Raw genomic sequence first — 21,844 nt, forward strand, 5'->3', positions numbered from 1 at the left:
CTCTAGCTTGCTTGCTAGCACACATATATATACCTGCCCCTGGATATTTCCATTACATGCATCTGAGGAAGTGGGTATTCACCCACGAAAGCTCATGCTCCAAAACGTCTGTTAGTCTATAAGGTGCCACAGGATCCTTTGCTGCTTTTACATGGGTAGTTGTCACTCTCCAAACCCTGGTTGTGAACAAAGAAAGCTGCAGTTTGCATGAGTAAAGAACACCCTGGTTTCAAGCAGGGGAAAGCCCCATGGTCACACATCACGGCTTTGCTTATTTATGCTCGCACTGGGCCTGGCCATTGACTGATGGAATTAAGGTATAGTCCCCCTGAAGGAAAAGGTCTCTCGTTCACACATCCCATCTCCTAATCTGCTCAGCTGAGCTGTACCATGTTGCTTTGCCACAAGCAAACCTTGGAGCGGAGGCTTGTTTGTTATTTTTGAAAGAGGTGAGAAGAATGACACTTTGTTCTTTGTTTTCAGGAGGCTAGAGTGAGCAGGAGTCAGCCTTTTCTCTGTTTCTCTCTGCTGTTAGGTCGTGGGCAACTCCAGGAGGCAGACAGAAGCCACATACCCCACTTAAAAAAGCTACTGTTAAAGTGGGAAAGAGCATGCAGGAGGCTTCTGTCAGCATCTAGTGAGCTTCATGCATATCCTGGCCCTTGATAAATTATGGGTCACTGCACAAGAGAGACCCTGCCCCATCACTGATGGGAGTTGAATAGTAGAGGACTGGAACCAGGATCTTTTGTCTTCCCCTCTCACTCATGATCCTTGTGGTGTCATTCGGGTACCACCTACATAGCCCTATAAACCAAATTGAATTTTTTTTATGATAAGCTTAAAATAACTGCAGCATCTTTATTATTAACTCTGGCAATGAAAGCATTTTAACTCAGCAGCTTCTGTTTCACAAACTTCCCATGTCTACCAGTGCAATGTCTTGTAATATATCATCCTTCCCAGGGGTGGCTCTAGTCATTTTGTTGCCCCAAGCATGGCGGCATGCCGTGGGGGCACTCTGCCAGTCGCCGGTCCAGCGGCTCCGGTGGACCTCCCGCAGGCGTGCCTGCGGATGCTCCACCGGAGCCGCGGGACCAGTGGACCCTCCACAGGCATGCCTGCGGGAGGTCCACCGGAGCTGCCTGCCGCCCTCCCGGTGACCGGCAGAGCGCCCCCCGCAGCATGCCACCACAAGCACACGCTTGGCGTGCTGGGCCTGAAGCCGCCTGCTATCCTTCGCCTGCCCCAAAATAGGGTTCTAACTTGTTTGTCAGAGGGAGAGTGTGTGTCAGTCCTGGGCTAAACTGAAGAGGAAGGTTTTTAAAGTGAGAGGGGTTTGCTCTCTGTAGGAGGCAAGTGTGAGATTACCAGCTGGTTGCTACAGGGAGCCCCAGCTGTGAAGAGAGGAGGGGATGGAGAGAAGGCTAAGTTTAGAAATGCAGAGCTGGCAGAGGAAGTGAATGTGAGAGCAGACAAATAGGGGGCAGCTAGACCACAGAGGGCTGAAAAGCAGGAGGGCATATTACCATCAGAATTGCAGCTGGACAGTGAGCCAACCATGGGGAGAAGAAATGTCTCCATTTCCTGGATTCTGGTGGCAACATTCCAGATTCCCTGTGGGTTGGTGCATGTGCAGGTAAGAAGATCATTATGGAGAGGATTTTCCAAATGTGACTAGTGCATTTGGAAGCCTCAGCTTGAGAATGCCTCGAAGGAGCCTGAAAGTGCTCAGCACTTTCTGAAAACTAGGCACCTTTCAGGCATCTCAAGTGGGCTAGAGATTTTTCCGATTAAGCTCCCTTTCATTGCCAAAAGGGGCAACCCAATTACAGGGTGGTGTCCTGGGCGATCTGGATTTGAAAGGAAGATTTGCTTCTAACAAACTGTTCATTGTTGTCTTGTGCAATTTCAGAGTCCTGGATCTTTAGCCTCATGCAGACAGCAGGAATCACTCCTGCCACCAGCTCCAGTATCATGTTTAATAAATGAGAGAGGATGCTAATAAACCGGCATGATGATGTGCTAGAGGGGACCAGAATTAAGCCTGGCATACAGCGCTCAGTAGTGGGTGGTGCTGCACCTGGGACGAAATCCCAGCCCCTATCGAAATCAATGGAAGTTTAGTCATAGACTTCAGTGGGGTCAGGATATTGCCCTGGTATGTAGTCAAAGCAGCGTGGCTGGCTGTTAAATCTGTGCCTTTGGTTCAGCCTCTTTTATGTCTGTTGTGATAGAAACACCTAATCTAAGAGGGGAGTGGTGGGCTAGGGGATGGGCCCAATGATGAGGTATGGAAGTCCTGCCTTGACTGCAATGGGGCCAGGATCTTGCCTGGTGTTTTAAAAACCTTTATGCACTAAAGTCTCAATCCTGCAAGATGCAAGCAAGGTATACTAAGTCCCCTCAGCACCCGCTGAAGTCGATGCAAGTCCAGGGTACTTAGCACAGCTTGTTACATGGCACCTTGCAGGTTTGGGCCCTCAGCGCTTGTGCTAAGTGCATAAGAGTTGATATTATTGAAGTAAACCTGCTGGAACATCTCATGTGGACACTGCATTGAAGAGCTATTACTCCCCCCAACACAACCTTTCCTCTGTAGCCTTTCAGTGCTGATCTAGGATTTGATCCTGCACCACTGAAGCCAGTGGAAATTTTGTCATTTAGTTCAACAGAAGCAGGGCCCTAGGAGCTGTTTGGAAAGCCACTTCAATGGATTTATGCTGATTTACACCAGCTGAGGATTGGGCCCCAGAATCTGAGGTGTCACTCAGATAGGCAGAGCCAGATAGTAACTTGGGATCTCTATCTATTTATGAGCTTTGTGAAACCCCTGCCCTGAAGAGGAAGTTATCTACAGCAAAAAGCAAACGTGGAATGGAGTAGAAGGGGGACAAATCTGTTGCAGGAGATTTTGTCTGCTGGCTGCCAGAACAGCAGCTGTGAGCCTGATCAAAAGAAGGGAGAGCATTTTCACAGCAGACAGTCTGCCAAGATGGTAAGTACTTTGAACGATTATGCTGTCATCTTGTACTTTTGGGAAACAGGGAGATGAATGCACCTTACTAATTTGAGGCACATAAAACAGCTTCTATCTGTTTTATCTGGGGACGGTGTTTTATTCTAGAGACTCATCTTTGTAAATGTTTGAAATTCGGAATCTGAAACAGTTCATTTCTCCCAGAGAAAAAATCTCACCAGAAGCCCAAACTGAGGCTCTTTTGTTGCTGTTACTATTTAACAGTCCCTTAATACAACATAATCAAAAGGGATTTTGCAGGGCATAAACCCCACTCCACCTCTATATGATGCTTAAATGCCCCAACCTGTATATATCCAGGTAGTCTAGTATTAGCCTACTGGTTGAAATCTGATAAGCAAAATTGAATAAGACTTTTTTTCTTTGTACTTTGTCACTTACTTTCAGTGACTAAAGTCCACCAAAGTCAAACAAAGCTGTTAACGAGTTGTGGTTCCTTATCGGGCTACTACTTCTGCTTTTCTTTTAAGCGTTCTGTTTGATTCCAGAGTGTATTCTTTTATTATTATTATTATTATTATTTTTTCATTTTTTTGAAAATTAAACTTTGGGGCCACATCCTCAGCTTGTGTAAGTAGGTATAGTTCGACTGACTTTAATGCATCAGAGTCAGTGGTACAGAGAATTCCCGAATTTGAACAAAATGGGGTTTTTATTTTATGTGCTTTTTATGGCAAGTGGGAGGCTGTTCATGACAATATGTGAAAGAGAAATGCTGTTGTCCAAACCCATCTTGTAACTGTTACCGGAAAAGAGAAGTGAAACATGTTAATTGCCGCTTTTGCAAGTTCTAAATGCTAAGGCATAATGTATCTGTAGGCGCATATAATGGGGCTGTAATTCTTTAAAGGGATCCTGCTGGCATCAGACAACAGGCGGCAGAAAAGGATTTAACATGGGGAGTGGGATGGGCTAGATGGCACCTCACGGGGCTTTCCTATATCTGAGCTCTCTAATTCCACCAAGTGCACTCAGAATGGAAGGTTCGTCACCAAACGCTCTAGCCAGAAGCAGCAGCTGCTGGGATTGCTGCACTGGGCGGAGGGGGTAAAATGGGGCCTAGCCTGGTCATCCTCTCTCCCCAATACCCCATTCCAGACCCAGAGCTGTGCAGGGGAGCCCCCCCCATGTTTTGGAGGGACTAAGACCCAGGTGGTGCCTTCCGCATGTGCAGCTGCAAAAGCTGCCACAACAGGGACCTCTGGACATTCAGAGAATCTTCTACATGTTTGACTGGACTTTCTTTGCTCTGTGCTGACTAGCTGCTTGCTCCAGGTCTCCCCTTCTGTCCCAGCAGGGGCTATGGAGTGCCATTTAAAGTGGAGGGATACATTGCCCTTTCTTCCCCCTCCCGACCCTGCCTGAACCTCTTCTTTCCCTCTCAGGCACATCACTTACCCCACCATCAGCGTGCCCATCCCTGCCCCCAGGCCAATGAACCCCTACACCCACCTCCTCCCAGGAGCCTGAGCCCTTGGGGGACTCTCCCTACTGTCCCCTCCCAAAAGCCCCTGCCACCCCCACTCCACTCCATTCCTTACCTTACCCCTCCCTGCTGGCGATCTTCGCCCTCGGGTAACAGGTCCCTCCCTCTTCCAGTCCCATGCCCAGCACTACAAGGACCTGCATGGTTTCAGCAGCTGGCAGGGGAAGGCCAGGCATGCAGCACACTGCCTGCTGTGCATGCAGATTGGGGCCTAGGTGCCGGTTGCAGCATGCTCCCAACCGTGACGTGCACAGTCACTCGTTACGAGACTCCCCAGGCACATGGCTGCGCAGCCAAAACCCCAGCAGATTACATCTCTTGACTGGCAACCAGCATGAGAATAGAAAACTAAGATAGCAACCTTATTTTCCATGTACCTGCTTAAAAATGGTGAGGCTGTAGCCTGGGCAGTGCCCCTCCCCCAGCTCTGTAGCCAATGCCTCACAATCTCTTCCCTTCAGCCTCACTCCACACCTACCTGCTTACCCTCTTTTCATCTGGCCTGTCCCCCACATGACCCTTCCTTTCAATGTCCCCTTTCCCTTTTCTTTCCATTTAGGTGACCGCCTCCTAACTAAACCCACATCCCACACAATGTAGTGGAACTAAGATGGTGTTTGCCACCATCACATGGGTCACTCTATACCCCTTCCACAACCTGGTGTCTGTCTTGTCTATTTAGACCGTAAGCTCTTCAGGGCAGAGGCTGCCAATACTCTGTGTTTGTATGGTGCCTAGCTCAAAGGGGCCCAATTCTTGGTTGGTCTTTAGCCACTACTGTAATAAACATGATTAAAAATAATAATAACCAGTCCCATAGATGGAATCACAGCTTTCCCTCCTGAGCATGTGTGGGCTGTTGTTTATTATCTGTGGTTGTATACAATCTAAGAAGCCAACCCCAGTGCACAGGGTAGGGAAGAAGGACAAAATATACAGTGAAAATGTTAGACAATTTAGATTTGAAAAAGAACCATTATCCCCTCTAGCTTCTGTACTTTGGCATTATTAGTTGGCTAATTTATTTGTAGGCACCATGATAGAAGTGGATCTTGAGGAGAGATCTGAAGAATGAGAGGGTCATTTCCGTGCAAATTAGCTACAGGGAATGCATTCCATGTGCAAAGACTGGGCCATGTCATCTTGGTTTCTAGTAATGTCACCAAAGCTCCATAACAAGATGGCTGTTCTGTACACTTGTCATTTCCACAACTCCATAAAGTACAACTATAGTAGCCTGGTTTTCTGTGTGTAACAGACTTTATATAAATGTTGCCATAGTATGTAATTCAGTTTCTTATTTTTTTCCTCCGTACATATGTTTCTGTTTTGCAGATTGGAAAAAATGCTTTTAAAAAATCCCTGCTGTTAAATGAGTATTCCTATGTGAAATTAAACGCAAATGACCAAAAAGGCATCAAAGTGGTAGGTATTCAAACACACCGTGGTGAGTGAATGAGAACTGAGAATACATAGCATTATATCAAGCTCACTGGGAAAAAATAGCAATTTATTAATAATATTTTGATTATATGGGTTGAGCCTGTTTGCAGCAAAGTCAGTGACTAAAATCCTCATTGACTTAACCGGTGGCCTGATCGGCCCCATAGTGTGTGACAATATACAGACCAGTCCTGCAGCCTTTGCTTGTGAGAGTAACGCCCACTCGTGCAAGCAGTGCCATGTACTTCATTGGTGCTCAGATCCAACAGTGACAGGAGGCAAATAGATAAATAGACAAATTTAGTGGGCCACATCTCCAGCTGGTGTAGATCAGCACAGCTTCACTGAAGTCAATGGAGCCCCGTCAATTTACCCACCACCTGAGGATCTGGGCCACTAACTTCAGTGAAATTACTGTGGATTTACCCTTTAAAATGCCCCATGTAACACAGAAGATGAAATTCATCTGCAAGGCCGATGTACCATTTGGATACTATTTTAAGGGATTAAGCAATTCATCGAGCCTTGTGTGTGTATGTGTCTTAGAATCATAGCCCAGTTCCCTGTACTCATGGCAAAACTAAGTATTATCTAGACTGGGGTGAATGTACTGGGGTGAATATTCCCCCTGATTTAGCCACCAAGTAACAATCCATTAGAATTATTTTATCCACCCAAGCTTGCTCCCAGCACTCTGGCATAGGGGAGCTAAGCACAGGTTGTTTTCTATGTGGATTTCTTCCCTTGCAAACTCATATTACAATATAACCCATGCCATTAACATTCATTCAGGGAAATCCTCACCCTGTTGAAATCAATGCGAATTTTGCAACTGACATCATGGAGAGTGGGAATGGACTGTGAGTCACACCATTTCTTAATTAGATGATCCATCTGTAATCTGTTAACGTTACAGGCCAAAATGCTCATTCTAGGTGGGTTTGTTTTATACAGAGCTTCACCCTTCAACTGATGGTAGTGTTGCAAACATTAGAGAGTATCAGAGGGGTAGCCATGTTAGTCTGGATCTCTAAAAGCAGCAAAGAGTCCTGTGGCACCTTACAGACTAACAGACGTATGGGAGCACGAGCTTTCGTGGGTGAATACCCACTTCGTCGGATGCGTTGGAGAATTTACATAAAAATTAAAACCAAACAGAGATTTACACTATAAGTGGTATTTTAGATGTTTTCTTAGAGTGTTTAAAATCTAATTGTGCTAATTTCTATTATTTACAATTTGTCATAAACAGATAGTAAGAGTTAATAGAACAGAAGTACTTTATATCTCTTTTGCCTGTAAAGGGTTAACAAAATCAGTGATCCTGGCTGTTACCTGACCAGAAGACCAATCAGGGGACAGGATACTTTCAAATCTTGAGGGAGGGAAGTATTTGTGTGTGCTGTTAGTTTTTGGTTGTTGTTCTCTCTGGGTTCTGAGAGTGACCAGACGTGCAACCAGGTTTCTCTCCAATCTCTCTGACACAGTCTCTTATATGTCCAGAATAGTAAGTACTAGGTAGATAAAGCGAGTTAGGCTTATGCTTGTTTTCTTTATTTGCAAATGTGTATTTGGCTGGAAGGAGTTCAAATTTGTATTTTGCTGAAAGGATTTTACTTTGTACTTGTATACTTAGGCTGGGAGGGTATTCCCAGTATCCATAGCTGAAAGACTCTGTAACATATTCCATCTTAAATTTACAAAGATAATTTTCACTGTTTTTTCTTTCTTTAATTAAAAGCTTTTCTTGTTTAAGAACCTGATTGTTTTTTTTATTCTGGTGAGACCCCAGGGGACTGGGTCTGGATCCACCAGGGACTTGGTGGGGAGAAAGGAGGGAAGGGGGAGAGAAAGGTTAATTTCTCTCTGTGTTAGGATTACTTTCTCTCTCAGGGAGAGTCTGGGAGGGGGAGAGAGAAGGAGGAGGTAAGGTGGATTTTCTTCTCTGTTTAAAGATTCAAGGAGTTTGAATCACAGTGATCTTCCAAGGTAACCCAGGGAAGGGAAGCCTGAGAGAGGCAACGGTGAGGGAAAGGGTTTACTTTCCTTGTGTTAAGATCCAGAGGAACTGGGTCTTGGGGGTCCCCGGGCAAGGTTTTGGGGGGACCAGAGTGTACCAGGCACTGGAATTCCTGGTTGGTGGCAGCGCTACAAGTACTAAGCTGGTAATTGAGCTTAGAGGAATTCATGCTGGTACCCCATCTTTTGGACGCTAAGGTTCAGAGTGGGGAATTATACCATGACACAAATATTTTTGTTTGTTCACATTTACACCTAGGGCTTATCAGGCATTTTCAAATGAATAGGAAAGGAAGGTCCACACTCTGGAGGTTTTAGAGCCCAGAGGTGTTGAGTGCCTTCCACAAGGGATCAAACATTCCCAGCTCCTAAGAGTTGCAAGAGGTACTCTCTAGAGTTGAAATCGGTGGGAGTTAGGTGCCTAAACACCTTTGAGGGTTTGGGCATGACTAGATAAAAATGATCCTAATATTTATAATTATTGCTCCATTGCTTGATCTCCTTAATATAGGAAAGTCATATAGAGGTCACTATTATGTTGTAAGTTTCATAATGAGTGCATGGACTGTACCTGTATGTAAGTAAGTTCACCAGACCTTCTGGTTATGAAAGACACAGAAAAAGGGAAACACCAAGCTGTTAGACCAAAATGAAAGCATAAAGAGGAACACTATCGATCTCATGGACTAATGGTTTGCTAAGTTCCACTTTCCAAAGTGACATTTGAGGTATAGAAGTCTAAAAACAAACAATGGCCTGAAACCAAAAAATGGCTTTATGTTTCTGATTTGTATTTATATTTATATTTCTGACTTCTGCAAAACTGCTTGCTTGTTTTTTTCCCAAGTTTGTAAATATACTAATTATGGTTATGACTCAGTATTTCAGGCTGCGTTACAGATGAATATCTGCTATTCTTGTGTTAAAGAAAAATGAAACATGTCAAATAAAGTTTGATTAAAGAAAAGATTTTTGGTGTATTGGTATAAAATAAAATTTAAAAAGTAAAATCAGCCCCAAGCTCAGAGTCCTTGGTCTGAATGACATATCTGGTGCAAATGAACTGTTTGATAGTAGCTGAAAGCAGAGTTAACATTCAGGTACTTGTTTGTAAAGTGATAGGTACCCGATACAGTATTAATGGCTCTTGGAAGGCTTTTCAGCTATGACAAACCATCTCTAACATGAACTTTCTTCTAGGTCCAGTTCATACGAGTGATTTCAATAGTTGTGTTTGTTGTCCTGATGGCTATTTACATCATAAAACCAGTCAACATAGATTTTCCAAAGGACAAAGAAACCATTATCAGCAGTTACCAGCAGATGAAGGAGCAAGGACTCTTTGGAGAGATCTTGGAAGACAAGATGATTAATGAAGACAATGTCAATAGATGTAATGATTCATGCAAGTAAGCCAGATCCGATGGTTTGGAGAGAGAGAGAGAGAGAGTTAATCAACTGATAGAGAAATAGTCATAATGTTAACAACCTCAAAAGGAGGCAGATAGCAAAGCAACATACTGTAACAGTTTATAAAGCAACACTAATTTGGGAAGATAATTAAACTTTCTGATTATACATCTCATGGGATTTCAGAAACTAGAGCCAACAAACACTCTTTGGTCATCTTGCCCAGCCCTTGGGGTTCTAATTTAGAATTGTCCATTACCGCAGATAGAGAGGAATATTCTTCAATGTCCTGCATGGATGACTTTCAGTTCATGAATGTTTGCTTCATGATATGCAATTGCCATTGCAGTTTTGAACTTGTGGAAAGTATTCCTTATGACATGCCTTATGAGACAAATAGCACCACTGTAAAACCCTTGTACCAAGCATGGATGGGTCTCCTCAACATGGCACAGGAAAGAATCCATGTGGCTTCTTACTACTGGTCTCTCACAGGAGAAGATACACATGTAAATGACTCATCTTCTGAAGAGGTAAGAGAAAAACAGGAATAAGCCCACATATGATCCATGGAGCAGTGCATCTATCCGGTTTGGCTCCAGGAGCCTCCATTGCCACAGTTTACCCTCATCTCATACCATTCTCTTGGCCTTCAGAGCTTGACATGACAGAGGTGGCTTAGCCCTCTAGCCAAATCACAAGAAAGCCAAGCTGTCCAGGATACCAGAGTCCAACCAAACACAAAACCAAAAGAGTCTTCCACTCTGATCTTCCTTTCCAAGAGTCTCTCTTCTCTTCCAAAGCTGCCCTTGCTCTAGGCTCAGCTCTTCCCTTTCCTGGCCTCTATTCAGTCTTCATGTGCCTGCCCTTGTTTGCAGGGATCACTGCTTCACCTCACTAGGTGGCAGTGTAGGAGAAAACCTTGCTCACCCTCTTCTATGGGTTTCCAGCCTTCAGAACCCGACACAACAGGGCTTTCCACTATCTCGGCTGCCCTGCCGCTCCTTCCAATGTCCCCTTCCTGTTCTATCTGCCATCCCAGTACTTCTCTCTCTCTCCCTGTGACCCACAAGCTGCTCTTAGCCCTTCCTCCCTCCTATGACCTGCCTATCACATGATTTTGCTCATTTCCTCCCCTTGGGAGAAGAGACAGGTGTGGTAGAGGTGCAGCTGAGCCCCTACCTTCTTAAAGGGCCAGCTCATCCTGTTATAATGCCTACTACTTTCATCCTCAAATAAAAATGATTCAGAAAATCAATTCAATGTATCATCAGCCAATAGTTTGTGTTGCTGTTTGTATTTCATCTTTGAACTGCAGAAATATTTCAGTTCTAATGTTTTCTGTGTTTGGCTGTAATGACCTTACAGCAAATTATATTAATTGATAGGAAGCAAAGTTGTATTTATAAATTGAATCAAGGTCTTTACTTTGTGTCTTTAGTCCATCTCTAGCTGAAACTCACTTAAAGATTAAACATTCCCATCCTTGTATTGTGTGTGTTTCCTTCAAATGAAGTACCTGTTTTTAGAAGGTCCTTGCTGTTCATTGTCACAGTGCAGCATAATGAGAGGTGCATTATATGCAGGGTGAAGATATTCTGAAGAAGTTTGAAAGTTTACTTATGGAGAATGTCTCAGTGTATATTGCAACAAGCCTGCCAACTTTAGCTGTAAATTCAACTGATCTTAAGGTTTTGAAGAAAAAAGGTAACTGTATGTAATTCACAAGGCCTCAACAGTTCTGCTGTGTTGTAAACACGGACCCAAGTAAATAATGTTGTAAACAAGGACCCAAGGATCCAATCCAGCTCATGTTTAATTTGCAATCAATGAGACTACTCACATGCTTAAAGTTAAGCATGAGTTTAAGTGCTTTGCTGGTTGGGTCCTTTGTGAATATTGATATACATTTAAGGTACTTTTCTGAAAGTTGTTTTAGCTAATATACATATATTATACAAATACTAGAAATCCATACATGTTCTGGTCATCACAAGAATGATACAGATTACACTCCATTTTCATGTTAATATTAAAATGAAAAACTGTGTTGGGAATTACTTTAGCTAAAACATGTTTGTTTTCCCCTCCCCCTTACTCAATATCTTTCCTTAGGGGCTCATGTAAGAAGGGTCAATTTTGGACATTTGACAAAAGGTGTGCTGCATTCCAAATTCTGGATTGTAGACATGAAACATATGTATATTGGCAGTGCAAATATGGACTGGAGGTCATTTTCTCAGGTCAGATGTACTTTATACTGCTAAACATAAACTCACCTCAATACACATGGTAGAGATGATATCCATGGGATAAATTTCAGAGCTGTGTGAGAAATTATCGTTCACATATTTGATTATAGTTCTCCATGCCAACACATGACAGTAATATAAAATATGGGCACATCAGGAAAACAATGTGGGGTGAAGAAAGCCTTTGAGGTGTAAGACCGGGTTTTGACATATGTTTACTCTCTCTGCAGGTGAAAGAAGTTGGTGCTGTGATATACAACTGCAGCTGCTTAGCCAATGATCTGTGGAAAACGTTCAGAACATACTGGGATCTTGGGCATGCTAATGCCACCATTCCCTCTCCATGGCCGAGCAATTACTCCACCAAAATTAACAAGTGTAGACCTCTGGACGTGCAGTTTAATGGAACCTTGACAACAGCCTATTTTTCTGTAAGCAGATTTAAAATTAAAATATTTTTTGGTAAACTGTGGCAAACTATTTGCTGGAAATGTCATATTCTGTATTTTTCTCTTTACTCGGGCTCATTTATGCTCTACTTAGGTTGAGTAGCAACTTATTCCACAATTCAGTGGAATACTGAATTCCCTCCATTCAGTGGGGCTACTCATGGAATAAGGTCCTACGCAAAGTGAGTAAGGGATATAGAACCAGGCCCTGTATCTTCAGATGAAAACATAGGGACAGATCCTGCCATAGGTCACTCACATTTTGTAGTAACCTACTGCTCAGGTCTTCCCATTCATTTGAAAGAGACTACTTTAGGATTAATGCATTACTCAGTGTGAATAAGAGTCTCAAAATCTGGCCTGTAGTAAATAGTGTGTTGCAATTCTAGCCCATGATGGTTTTTAAACCTTCTTTTACTACCTTATAATGGCTAGTAGATTTTAAATACAGAATTACTGACCTATTCTATAGGGTTTCTTCCTTATTATATTAGCTAGCTGGTGGGCACATTGATTATATTCTGGGATTTGGGGTCCAGTTTTCGAACCTAAAAATTGTTTACACAATTCCTGAACCTGTAAATGAATACAGCTCGGGAAATTCTGTATGTGTAATCAAAACTGAGTAGAGGTTAATATAATTCAATCAATTAAAGTTTGTTGAAAGAAAATTTAAATAGTAGGACAGGAACAGAGAAAAGTACGATGATCATCAGACTTAGTTTCCCTTCTTTACAGGCCTCTCCTCCTGCGTTTTGCCCAAAGGGTCGTACTCACGACCTCATTTCTATTATTGACGTTATAAATGATGCAGAAGAATATGTGTATATCTCAGTCATGGAGTATTTTCCTACAACCCGCTTCAGACACCCAGCAAAGTAAGAGATTAAACCTGGATCAAGCAGTCAACTGTTTTCATAACTAAATGTCCTTTGCTTTTGCAGAAATTTGTTCTTACCAAAAATGCAGCATTTCCTCCCCCTTAGAAATATTAATATTGTTTTTTTAACCCATGGAGTGAACTGAGACTTTGGACATTCTGCAGTTGTTATGCCATTGCAAAGTGTGTGTAAAACACTACCCTTCTGTTTTGGTAGCATTTTACATTGCCTTTGCTCTCACTTCATAACTTCATGAAAATGTATGTAGAGCTGGAAGGGAGCTCAAGAAGTCATGAAGTCCAGCCCCCTGTGCTTAGGTAAGGCCAACTAAACATAGCCCCTCCCTGACAGGTGTTTATTCAACCTGTTCTTAAAATCTTTCAATCACGGGGATTCCTCAGTCTCTCATGGAAGCCTAGTTGTTGTTAACTACACTTACTGTTAGAAAGTTTACTGGAGTAAATACCTACGCAGGCTGAAGAATCAGGCCCTTTCCCTCCAAACTTTACTCAAGGCAAAAGAATAGCAGTTACAAAAACCTAGGGAGATATGTTTGGGATAAAATTTCCATAGAAAATGTTGCTCCTCCTGGTATCTCTCAGTGGTCTCTGTTCTCCTCTGCTTCCTCCCATTATGGTTGTGGTATTAGATGAAGCTTTTTTACCTTTTCCTGCTACTTTACAAGTACTTCTATGGGCATTCAGACTCTTCACTGAGGCTATGAACGCCTGCAGAAGGAGCTATAAAAGAAGGGAAGTAGCAAGCACTATATGGTCAGCTAGTGCTCTGTGGACTACCATCAGATTCTCTCTAGGTTTAGAATTATATAATCTCTGACCATAAGCTTCACTCTGAGTAATACAGAAATCTGTGGAGTGAGATGTTTTTAAAAAAGTCTCAAAAACCTTCAGCTGCACTTGAATTAGGAAGTTTGTATGCAGCCAACCTCTCTGTGTATTTTAAATTATATCTGTATCTAGCACTTCTGGGTTATCTAATCACTAAAAAAAGCCTGATAGAGATCATATGTAATTACATGTGTGTGTTGCTTCAAGTCTGCTGTGAGGAACATACTGGGTCCCGTGTTGCCATTTAGTGTATGCATCTATCAACAGTCATATCATGGTACATGTGCTCAGAAATGATCATTGTTCCATAATGAATGCACGGCAGTGTGTATTACCTGCAGCCCTAGGCATCTATAAAGAGAGATGGGTTATAGAATCATAGATATGTAGGGCTGAAAGGGATCTTGACAGGTCATCTAGTTCAGTCCGCCGCACTGAAGCAGGACCAAGTAAAACCTGGACTATTTTTGACAGGTGTTTGTCTAACTTATTCTTAAAACCATTAACGATGGGAGTCCACAACCTCCCATGGAAGCCTGTTTCAGTGCTTAACTATCCTTTTATTTAGAAAGTTTTTCCTAATATCAAAGTATTATCCAATCACTCACAGAGCAGCTGCCACCCGATGGATAATTTTGCAAATCAGACCGTTCAGAGGAAATTCTGTTCAATGTCATATATTTGATTTTCTGTATTTCTCTTCTCCCATTCTTTTTCGCTAAGAATATTTGTATGAAAACAGGCTCTTTTTCCCCTTAGGAGTCCATTTATTAATGTTGTGCATTCTCCATTTGAAGCCTTAATCCCCCGTTTATGTTCTCTATGTTCTCTCCTGATCTGATGCAAATGGAAGTTTGAGGGTCCAGGGAATGCAGGATTGAGCCCTTGCACATCTCCACAGCAACCAGCTGTAATGTTACAAACTGTGGCTGATTAGTTCAGGTTGGGCAGAAAGAAGCAGCTGAGGCAGCTGAACTCAGAAGGAACAAAGCTTCTGTTTTCATACCCAGGGGTTAATTAATTGAAAAAGGGTAAAACAATGGAGAATAGTCCCTAAACAGAATGCTTTTCCAAGACTTCCAAATATATTATGGCTCATGGACATAATTCTGAAAACACATGAGTAGCTCTGTTGCTTTCAGTGAGATGACTCTGTGTGTGTGTGTTTGTGTGTGTGTGTGTGTGTGTGTGTGTGACAGAGGGAGAGAGGGTCTGAGGAAACAAAGCCCTAGGTCTTTGTTTTGTTGGTTAATAATTCCCTTTGGAAGCACTCAGACATCTCCCAGTGGTAGGGGAATAGGTTAAGGAAATGAACCCACCATAGGCTTGCTGGGGAACCTTGGGCAAGTTTCTGTGTGTTAGTTTCCCCATCAGTATAATGGGGCTAATAATGCTTCCCTTCCTGTGTAAAGTGCTTTATATTCTAGGGAGTGAAAGTGTTACGCAGGTGTTAAGAGTTAGTAATTATGGGCCATACTTTGCCCTCCATGGAAGTTGTCACCAGCCTTCCCCCACAGAGTGGCTCGTACAAGTGCCAGTAAGTACAGTAGTCCCTGCACTCAGAGCAGGGTCTTTACTCCTTTGTGGTTTTACAGCATACTAATGGGGGCAGGCAGGGATGGAGAGAAGATGGTGCCATGCCCTTTCCTCCGTCTGCACTGGCTGATGGAGTGAGACCAGTGTATAGAGTGGGAAGAAGCCTATGTGCACATGACATATCCAGGAGGCATTCTGCAAAATGACTCCTGATTTATCCCCAGGGCTCCCCATTGCCTTTGACTCCAGGTAGTACTATCAAAGGAATGATCCAGCTCTACATTATTATTGCTATGCTTATTTTGTTATCAGTGTGCTGGGAGGTATTTCTTGTCTCAGTTTTCTCTGAATGTATTTTTCTGTTCATTTACTTTCATTCCTATAGATACTGGCCAGACATTGACAATGCTCTGAGACGTGTGGCATTCAACCACAATGTACAAATCAGGCTTTTGATCAGCTGCTGGCTCCACACTGACCCGTCCATGTTCCATTATTTGCAGTCACTTCGTGCTCTCAGTGATCCACATACCAACATCACCATCGATGTGGTAAGATAAGAAAACTCTTTTGACATAATGGGCCATCCATTAAAAAAGGCAGCTTTCAAGCAGGCACCACAACTACTTGTGTGTATAAATGTACAGCTGTATACACAAATGCAAGCGCATACAAATTTGATTACAGACCTTGCAGCAATAGCCCTTTGAAATTTGGACATAGGCGATGTTATTCAACATTATTCTTAACTGAACCCAGCAACCGCTTCCACCAGCAATGGTTTGATTTCAGCAGCTTTCTTGGACATATTATTAGGGTGGAAGACCAGTGAATTATGAAGCATATTTACCAAGGAATGCCACTATATGGATAGCGATTATGTAGTTGCCAAAAGCTTTGGTGGTGCAATGCGATTGCCAGTGATAGATGTAAAATGAATATACAGCCAGACCATCTTAAGGACCTAGCTAAAGACCAAACCAGCTGGCACTTGCTCTGCAAGGATTCTACATCCCTGTGGGATTGGTGGTGATGATGATGATGATGATGTTATTCTTCTAGGAAGCAATGGCTGTACTTATTTCAAACCCGTTTACAATATTACTGCACATGCAAAGAAATCTACAAAGAGGATAGCTGACTCATTGCAATCATTGTGGTAATTTAATTGATAATCTCTACTTCACAGCCTCTAACAACTTTCACAGCATCATCTTTCTGGCATGGCATGGTTAAGAAATTACACTTTATCTGATTAGTAGCACCACTCACACTTTTATGAATGGGACTGCTTACTAGTGACCTCCCTGCAAATACACCAATTTGGTTACTAGGGTGAAAGCCTTGGCTGTGGGGCGCTCCCAGGTTGGTGCAGGTGGATGGATAGAGGAGAATAAACGAATCAAGACAGATGGATTTTTAGCAGGGAAGATAACAAACAATGGCTTGAAATGTAATTTTTAATTAAAGTAAAAAAAATGTAAGGCACTGTTGCTCTTTGCAATACCAGCCTGTATCTGGGATCAGCCCATTCAACTGTACAGTAATGCTCAACAATCAATGATGAATGTAGAATAGTAAGACTATTAAACAGCTGTCTAAAACTGTATTTAGCTGTCTTTACTGTAATATGATAGCTCTTTCACAGATGGAACGTTGTGAAGTACACATTATACTTATCTGATCACGCTGTCTTACCCAGTTTTGCTCACAGTGGAGTCACCTGTTTGTCCAAGTTACTTTTCTTGACTAATAGCAAAATCTGTTTTATAAACCATCTAAAGCCAGAGCTTTTGAAAATATTGTTCTGTTCTATTCTATTCTATATAGAATTTTATTTGAAAACAAAGAAAGTTTGCAGCATCCAATAATATAATCTATGCTTACTCCAGTAATTCTACGTATGCTTTGTAATTATTTTCCATCCAGAAAATCTTCATTGTTCCAGTTCTGAATCACACAAACATCCCTTTCGGGAGAGTGAACCACCACAAATATATGGTCACTGATAAAGTGGCTTATATTGGTAAGCATCCTATTTTGAATATGTATAGTTTCAGACATGATCAGAACTACAGGGTTGGGACAGAGCTGAAATGGCATTGGGTGTCGTGTCAAATGGTAGCTAAATTTACCATGAATGGTGCAGAAACATATAGTGGTAGCGTTAGCAAAATATTTGCACTGGATAGAAGAGTAAAGACATGATGGGAGAAAATAATGTAGGGCAAATTCAGCATGAGATTATTTTATTGGATTGTGAACTATTAAAAATGAAGTACATGGCCTTGAATGAGCGGAGATTAGTATTATTGTCAAGCACTCACACTAATCTCATAAATTGTGTGTTTAGATTCATGCAATGACACTTAGTATTCCAGGGAAAAAAAACATTATTTTGCTTTAACAAAAGCTTAATGAGAGGAATCCATTGACCAATTGTTTGTTAAGCAGAATTTCAGGAGTGGAGTGGAGGATACAGGGGCCTAACACACCCTAAATTTTTAACCACCATGTTGGTATTGATGTCTCATTCTCATATTAGAATCCTAGATGAGAGTAAGCAATGGAAGAGGTTACCAAGTTCACCCCTCTGTCAGTGTGTGTTTGTGTCCTATTGAATTATCTTCAGAAGATAGAGGTGCAGTTAGTTACAATGAGAATTTATTTTCTACCCAAAGAACCTCTTGGAATGAATGAGAGATTTGTCTGAGTGAGACCACTTGCCACAGAATCCCTACGTACTAAAATTTGGATTTATTCACAGTGTTCAATGCATTGCGTTATGGTAGCTGTTGACAGAGCATCAGAAATCACATTCAGCTAGATCCCAAGTAGAGAACATAGTGGTTGTAGGTGTTGTATTTAGCTAGACCCTGTTTTCTTGTAACAAGTAAAGTTCAGCTGCATACCTTATTTTCATTTAGTCTTTTTCTTCTGATGGTTTAAAAGCTTTGCAAAGATTGCATTGTAGCTAAGGCACTGCCGCACAGAAAACCGAGAGAGAGAGAGAGAGAGAGAGTGCAGAGTGAAATAAATTTACTAGTTATGGACCTGAACCAAAATATCAGATCTGGAATCACCTCTCCGCCCCATGCCTGAATCCAAACTTTGTGTCTTGCTCCTATTTCTATAATGGGTACATTCAGTGCATCTGTGCCGCAACCTCCATTGTATTAGACTTCTAAAGAGCCTCCAGTTGACACTTAAGTTGCTCATCTGTATTGGAGCCCTCAAATGAGAAACAGCTGGCCTGATTTTCAAAGACGCTGATGACTTGCAGCTCCCATTGAGTTTAATGGCAGTTGTGGTTGTACCACATTTCTGAAAATCAGTCCACTTACATTTAGGTGCCTTAAATATGTATTGAAGAGTCTAACAATAGGCCCCAGGCTTGAAATTTCATCCAACGTCACGTCTCCCATTTGCCCCTCTGCCCAACAAAATATTTGAAATAAAATTTGTTCTTCCTTGTTAACCATCAATGTTTCTATCCTGTAGGGACTTCCAATTGGTCAAAAGATTACTTTAGTAATACAGCTGGAGTTGGGCTGATTGTCAATCAGACTTCAACAGATCCTCAAAGAAAGAAGCCAGTTATACAGGAACAATTAAAAAATCTTTTTGAACGAGACTGGAATTCCAAATATTCAGTAAATATGGAAGATCTACATGGGCAGAAAGACTGTGCCTGGGAAGAGGGATTAAGTTACTTATAAAGTTCAACATTTTTCTTTCTATTTGAAATGTAATATACACAAAATACATAGTTTATTTTTTATTACTTGTCAAAGAAATTATTTCCTACTGGTATGGCCCACTGCTTAATGTTCTGAACGCATAGTTCAATATACCTGTATAATCAAATAATTTTTGGCAGTTAATATGTAAAATATTTGTATATTTGTCTGGGACAGCATGAGGCATGGGCCACATAAGCAGCAACCCAGGGCACAATATGGACCAGATTTAATCACCTAAAGATGCAGATTCATAGATTACAAGGTCAGAAGGGACCATTGTGATCATCTAGTCTGACCTCCTGTATCACACAAGCTTCCCCAGAATAATTTCTAGAGTAGATGTTTCAGAAAAATATTCAATCTTTATTTTAAAATTGTTAGTGATGGAGAATCCCCCATGACCCAAGACCCGGGTCTTCAGCGGGGGAAGGGAAGGACCTGCTGCCGAATTGCCGCCGAAGAATGAAGCGGCGCGGTAGAGCTGCCGCCGAAGTGCCGCCGATCGAGGCTTTTTCTTTTTTTTCTTTTCTTCGCCACTTGGGGCAGCAAAAAAGCTGGGGCCAGCCCTGCTCTTTAGTGAACCTTTATCAATTTATCTTCAATTGTGGGCATCAGAACTGAACACAATATTCCAGCAGCGGTCATACTGGTGCCAAACATATGGGTAGAATAACCTCTCTACTCCTACTTTAGCTTCTCTTGTTTATGCATCCCAGGCTTGCATTAGCTCTTTAGCTTCAGCGTTACACTGGGAGCTCATGTTCAGCTGATTATCCACCGTGACCCTTAAATCTTTTTCAGAGTCACTGCTTCCCAGGACAGAGTGCCCTATTGTGTTAGTATGGCCTTCACTCTTAGTTCCTAGATTGAGCCATATTAAAATACATATTGTTTGCTTACACCTTGTGATAAATGAAAGGGGGGATAGCTCCCTTTTATGGACACCCAGCCAGCCAGTTAGCTATAAAATCCCTCTGAGTAATTGTTCTCTACTTGCTTTACCTGTAAAGGGTTAAAAAGTCTCCCTGCATAGGTAAAAGGAAGGGAGTGGGCACCTGACCAAAAGAGCCAATGAGAGGGCTAAAACTTTTTAAAATTGGGGAAAAACTTCACCTTTGTCTGTCTGTGTTGTACTCCGGAGAAAGGGAAGAGGGTAACAACTATGCTTTAAGAAGCTTTGAGCTAGGTATGAAAAATCATTTTTATCATACCTAGAAACTCCTCATTTGAAACCTCCAGGTATGTAAGTAGATCAAGTTTATCTCCTTTTATTTCTTTATGGCTTGTGGACTCCTCTGTGCTAACCCCGAATGTTTTTGTTTTGCTTGTAACCTTTAAGCTGGACCTCAAGAAAACCATTCTTGATGCTTAATTCTTGTATTTGCTCTTTTTAAATCTAGCAATAGCCTAAGTTTTCAGGTGTATTTTCTTTCTTTTTGTTTTAATAAAATTTACCTTTTTAAAGAACAGGATTGATTTTTTTGTGTCCTAAGAGGTTTGTGCACAGGTTGTTTAATTAGCTGGTAGCAATAGCTGATTTCTTTTGTTTTTTCTTTCTCAGCTCCTCCCCAGGGTGTGTGTGTGTGAAAGGGCTTGAGGGTACCCCACAGGAAGGAATTCCCAAGTGTGCCTTCCTGGGTTCTCAAAGGGATTTTGCACTTGGAAGCATCTACCCATCCAAGGTCAGAGAGAAGCTGTAACTTTGGGAGTTTAATACCAGCCTGGAGTGGCCAGTATTAATTTTTAGAATCCTTGCGAGCCCCACCTGCTGCACTCGAGGTGCAAGAGTGGGGAACCAGCCTTGACATGCCCAGTTTACCAAATGATCCAGGTCACTCAGAATTTGTGACCTGTCCTCTAAATTATTTATCACTCCTCCAATTTTTGTGTCATCTACAAACTTTATCAGTGATTATTTTGTTTTCTTCTAGGTCATTGATAAAGATGTTAAATAGCATAGAGCTGAGAACAGATCCCTGGAGGACCCTAGTAAAAACACACATGTTCAATGATGATTAGCCATTTTCGATTACATTTTGAGAGATATCAGTTAGCCATTTTTTAATCTGGCTAATGTCTCCCATGTTAATTTTATATAGTTCTCGTTTTTTAATTAAAATACTGTGCGGTACCAAGTCAAGTGCCTACAGAAGTATTCATATATTACATCAACATTATTACTTTTATCAAGCAAACTTGCAATGCCATCAAAAAAAATATTAAGTTAGTTTGACAGGATCTATTTTCAATAAACTCATGTTGGTTGGTGTTAATTATATTATCTTTTATTCTTTATTAATCAAGTTCTATATCAATCATTCCATTATCTCGCTCATGATTGATGTCAAACTAATAGGTTAATAATTGCCTGGGTCATCCCATTTACTCTTTTTAAAAATGGGTACATTAGCTTTCTTCCAATCTTCTGGGACTTCTCTTGTGTTCTAAAACTTATTGAAAATCAACATTAATGGTCCAGCAAACACCCCAGGCAGTTCTTTTACAACTCTTGAATGCAAGTTATCTGGACCTGCTGATTTAAAAATGTCTAACTCTTGTAGGTGCTTTTTAACATCTTCCTGAGTTACAGTTGGAATGAAAGCTATTTTATCATCATCATCCTGTGGGATGACTATAGCATCTCTTTTTTCGCCAAATACAGAACAGAAATATGTGTTGACTACCTCTGCCTTTCTTCATTATTATTGATAGTTCTACCATTTCCATCTAGTACTGG

At 41.7% G+C, this 21,844-nt stretch overlaps 1 protein-coding gene across 3 annotated transcripts; it reads left to right on the plus strand.

Annotated features, from left to right (window-relative positions):
* Positions 1-1,540: 1,540 nt before the first annotated feature.
* Positions 1,541-20,571, plus strand: PLD4 (phospholipase D family member 4). Of its 3 annotated transcripts, XM_050952327.1 has the most exons (12): positions 1,541-1,639; positions 2,821-2,998; positions 5,862-5,951; positions 9,189-9,397; positions 9,748-9,931; positions 10,985-11,105; positions 11,514-11,641; positions 11,881-12,081; positions 12,838-12,977; positions 15,750-15,915; positions 17,294-17,390; positions 18,866-20,571. In XM_050952327.1, the coding sequence occupies exons 2-12, from the start codon at positions 2,996-2,998 to the stop codon at positions 19,081-19,083; spliced, it is 1,557 nt and encodes a 518-aa protein (XP_050808284.1). In that variant the 5' UTR covers positions 1,541-1,639; positions 2,821-2,995; the 3' UTR covers positions 19,084-20,571. The 3 variants fall into 3 exon arrangements, with proteins under 3 accessions (XP_050808284.1, XP_050808285.1, XP_050808286.1); XM_050952328.1 differs by lacking the exon at positions 5,862-5,951; XM_050952329.1 differs by lacking the exons at positions 10,985-11,105; positions 11,514-11,641.
* The last annotated feature ends 1,273 nt before the right edge of the window (positions 20,572-21,844 follow it).

The sequence above is a fragment of the Gopherus flavomarginatus genome, chromosome 5, assembly GCF_025201925.1.
Source record: "Gopherus flavomarginatus isolate rGopFla2 chromosome 5, rGopFla2.mat.asm, whole genome shotgun sequence".
Lineage (NCBI taxonomy): Eukaryota > Metazoa > Chordata > Testudines > Testudinidae > Gopherus > Gopherus flavomarginatus.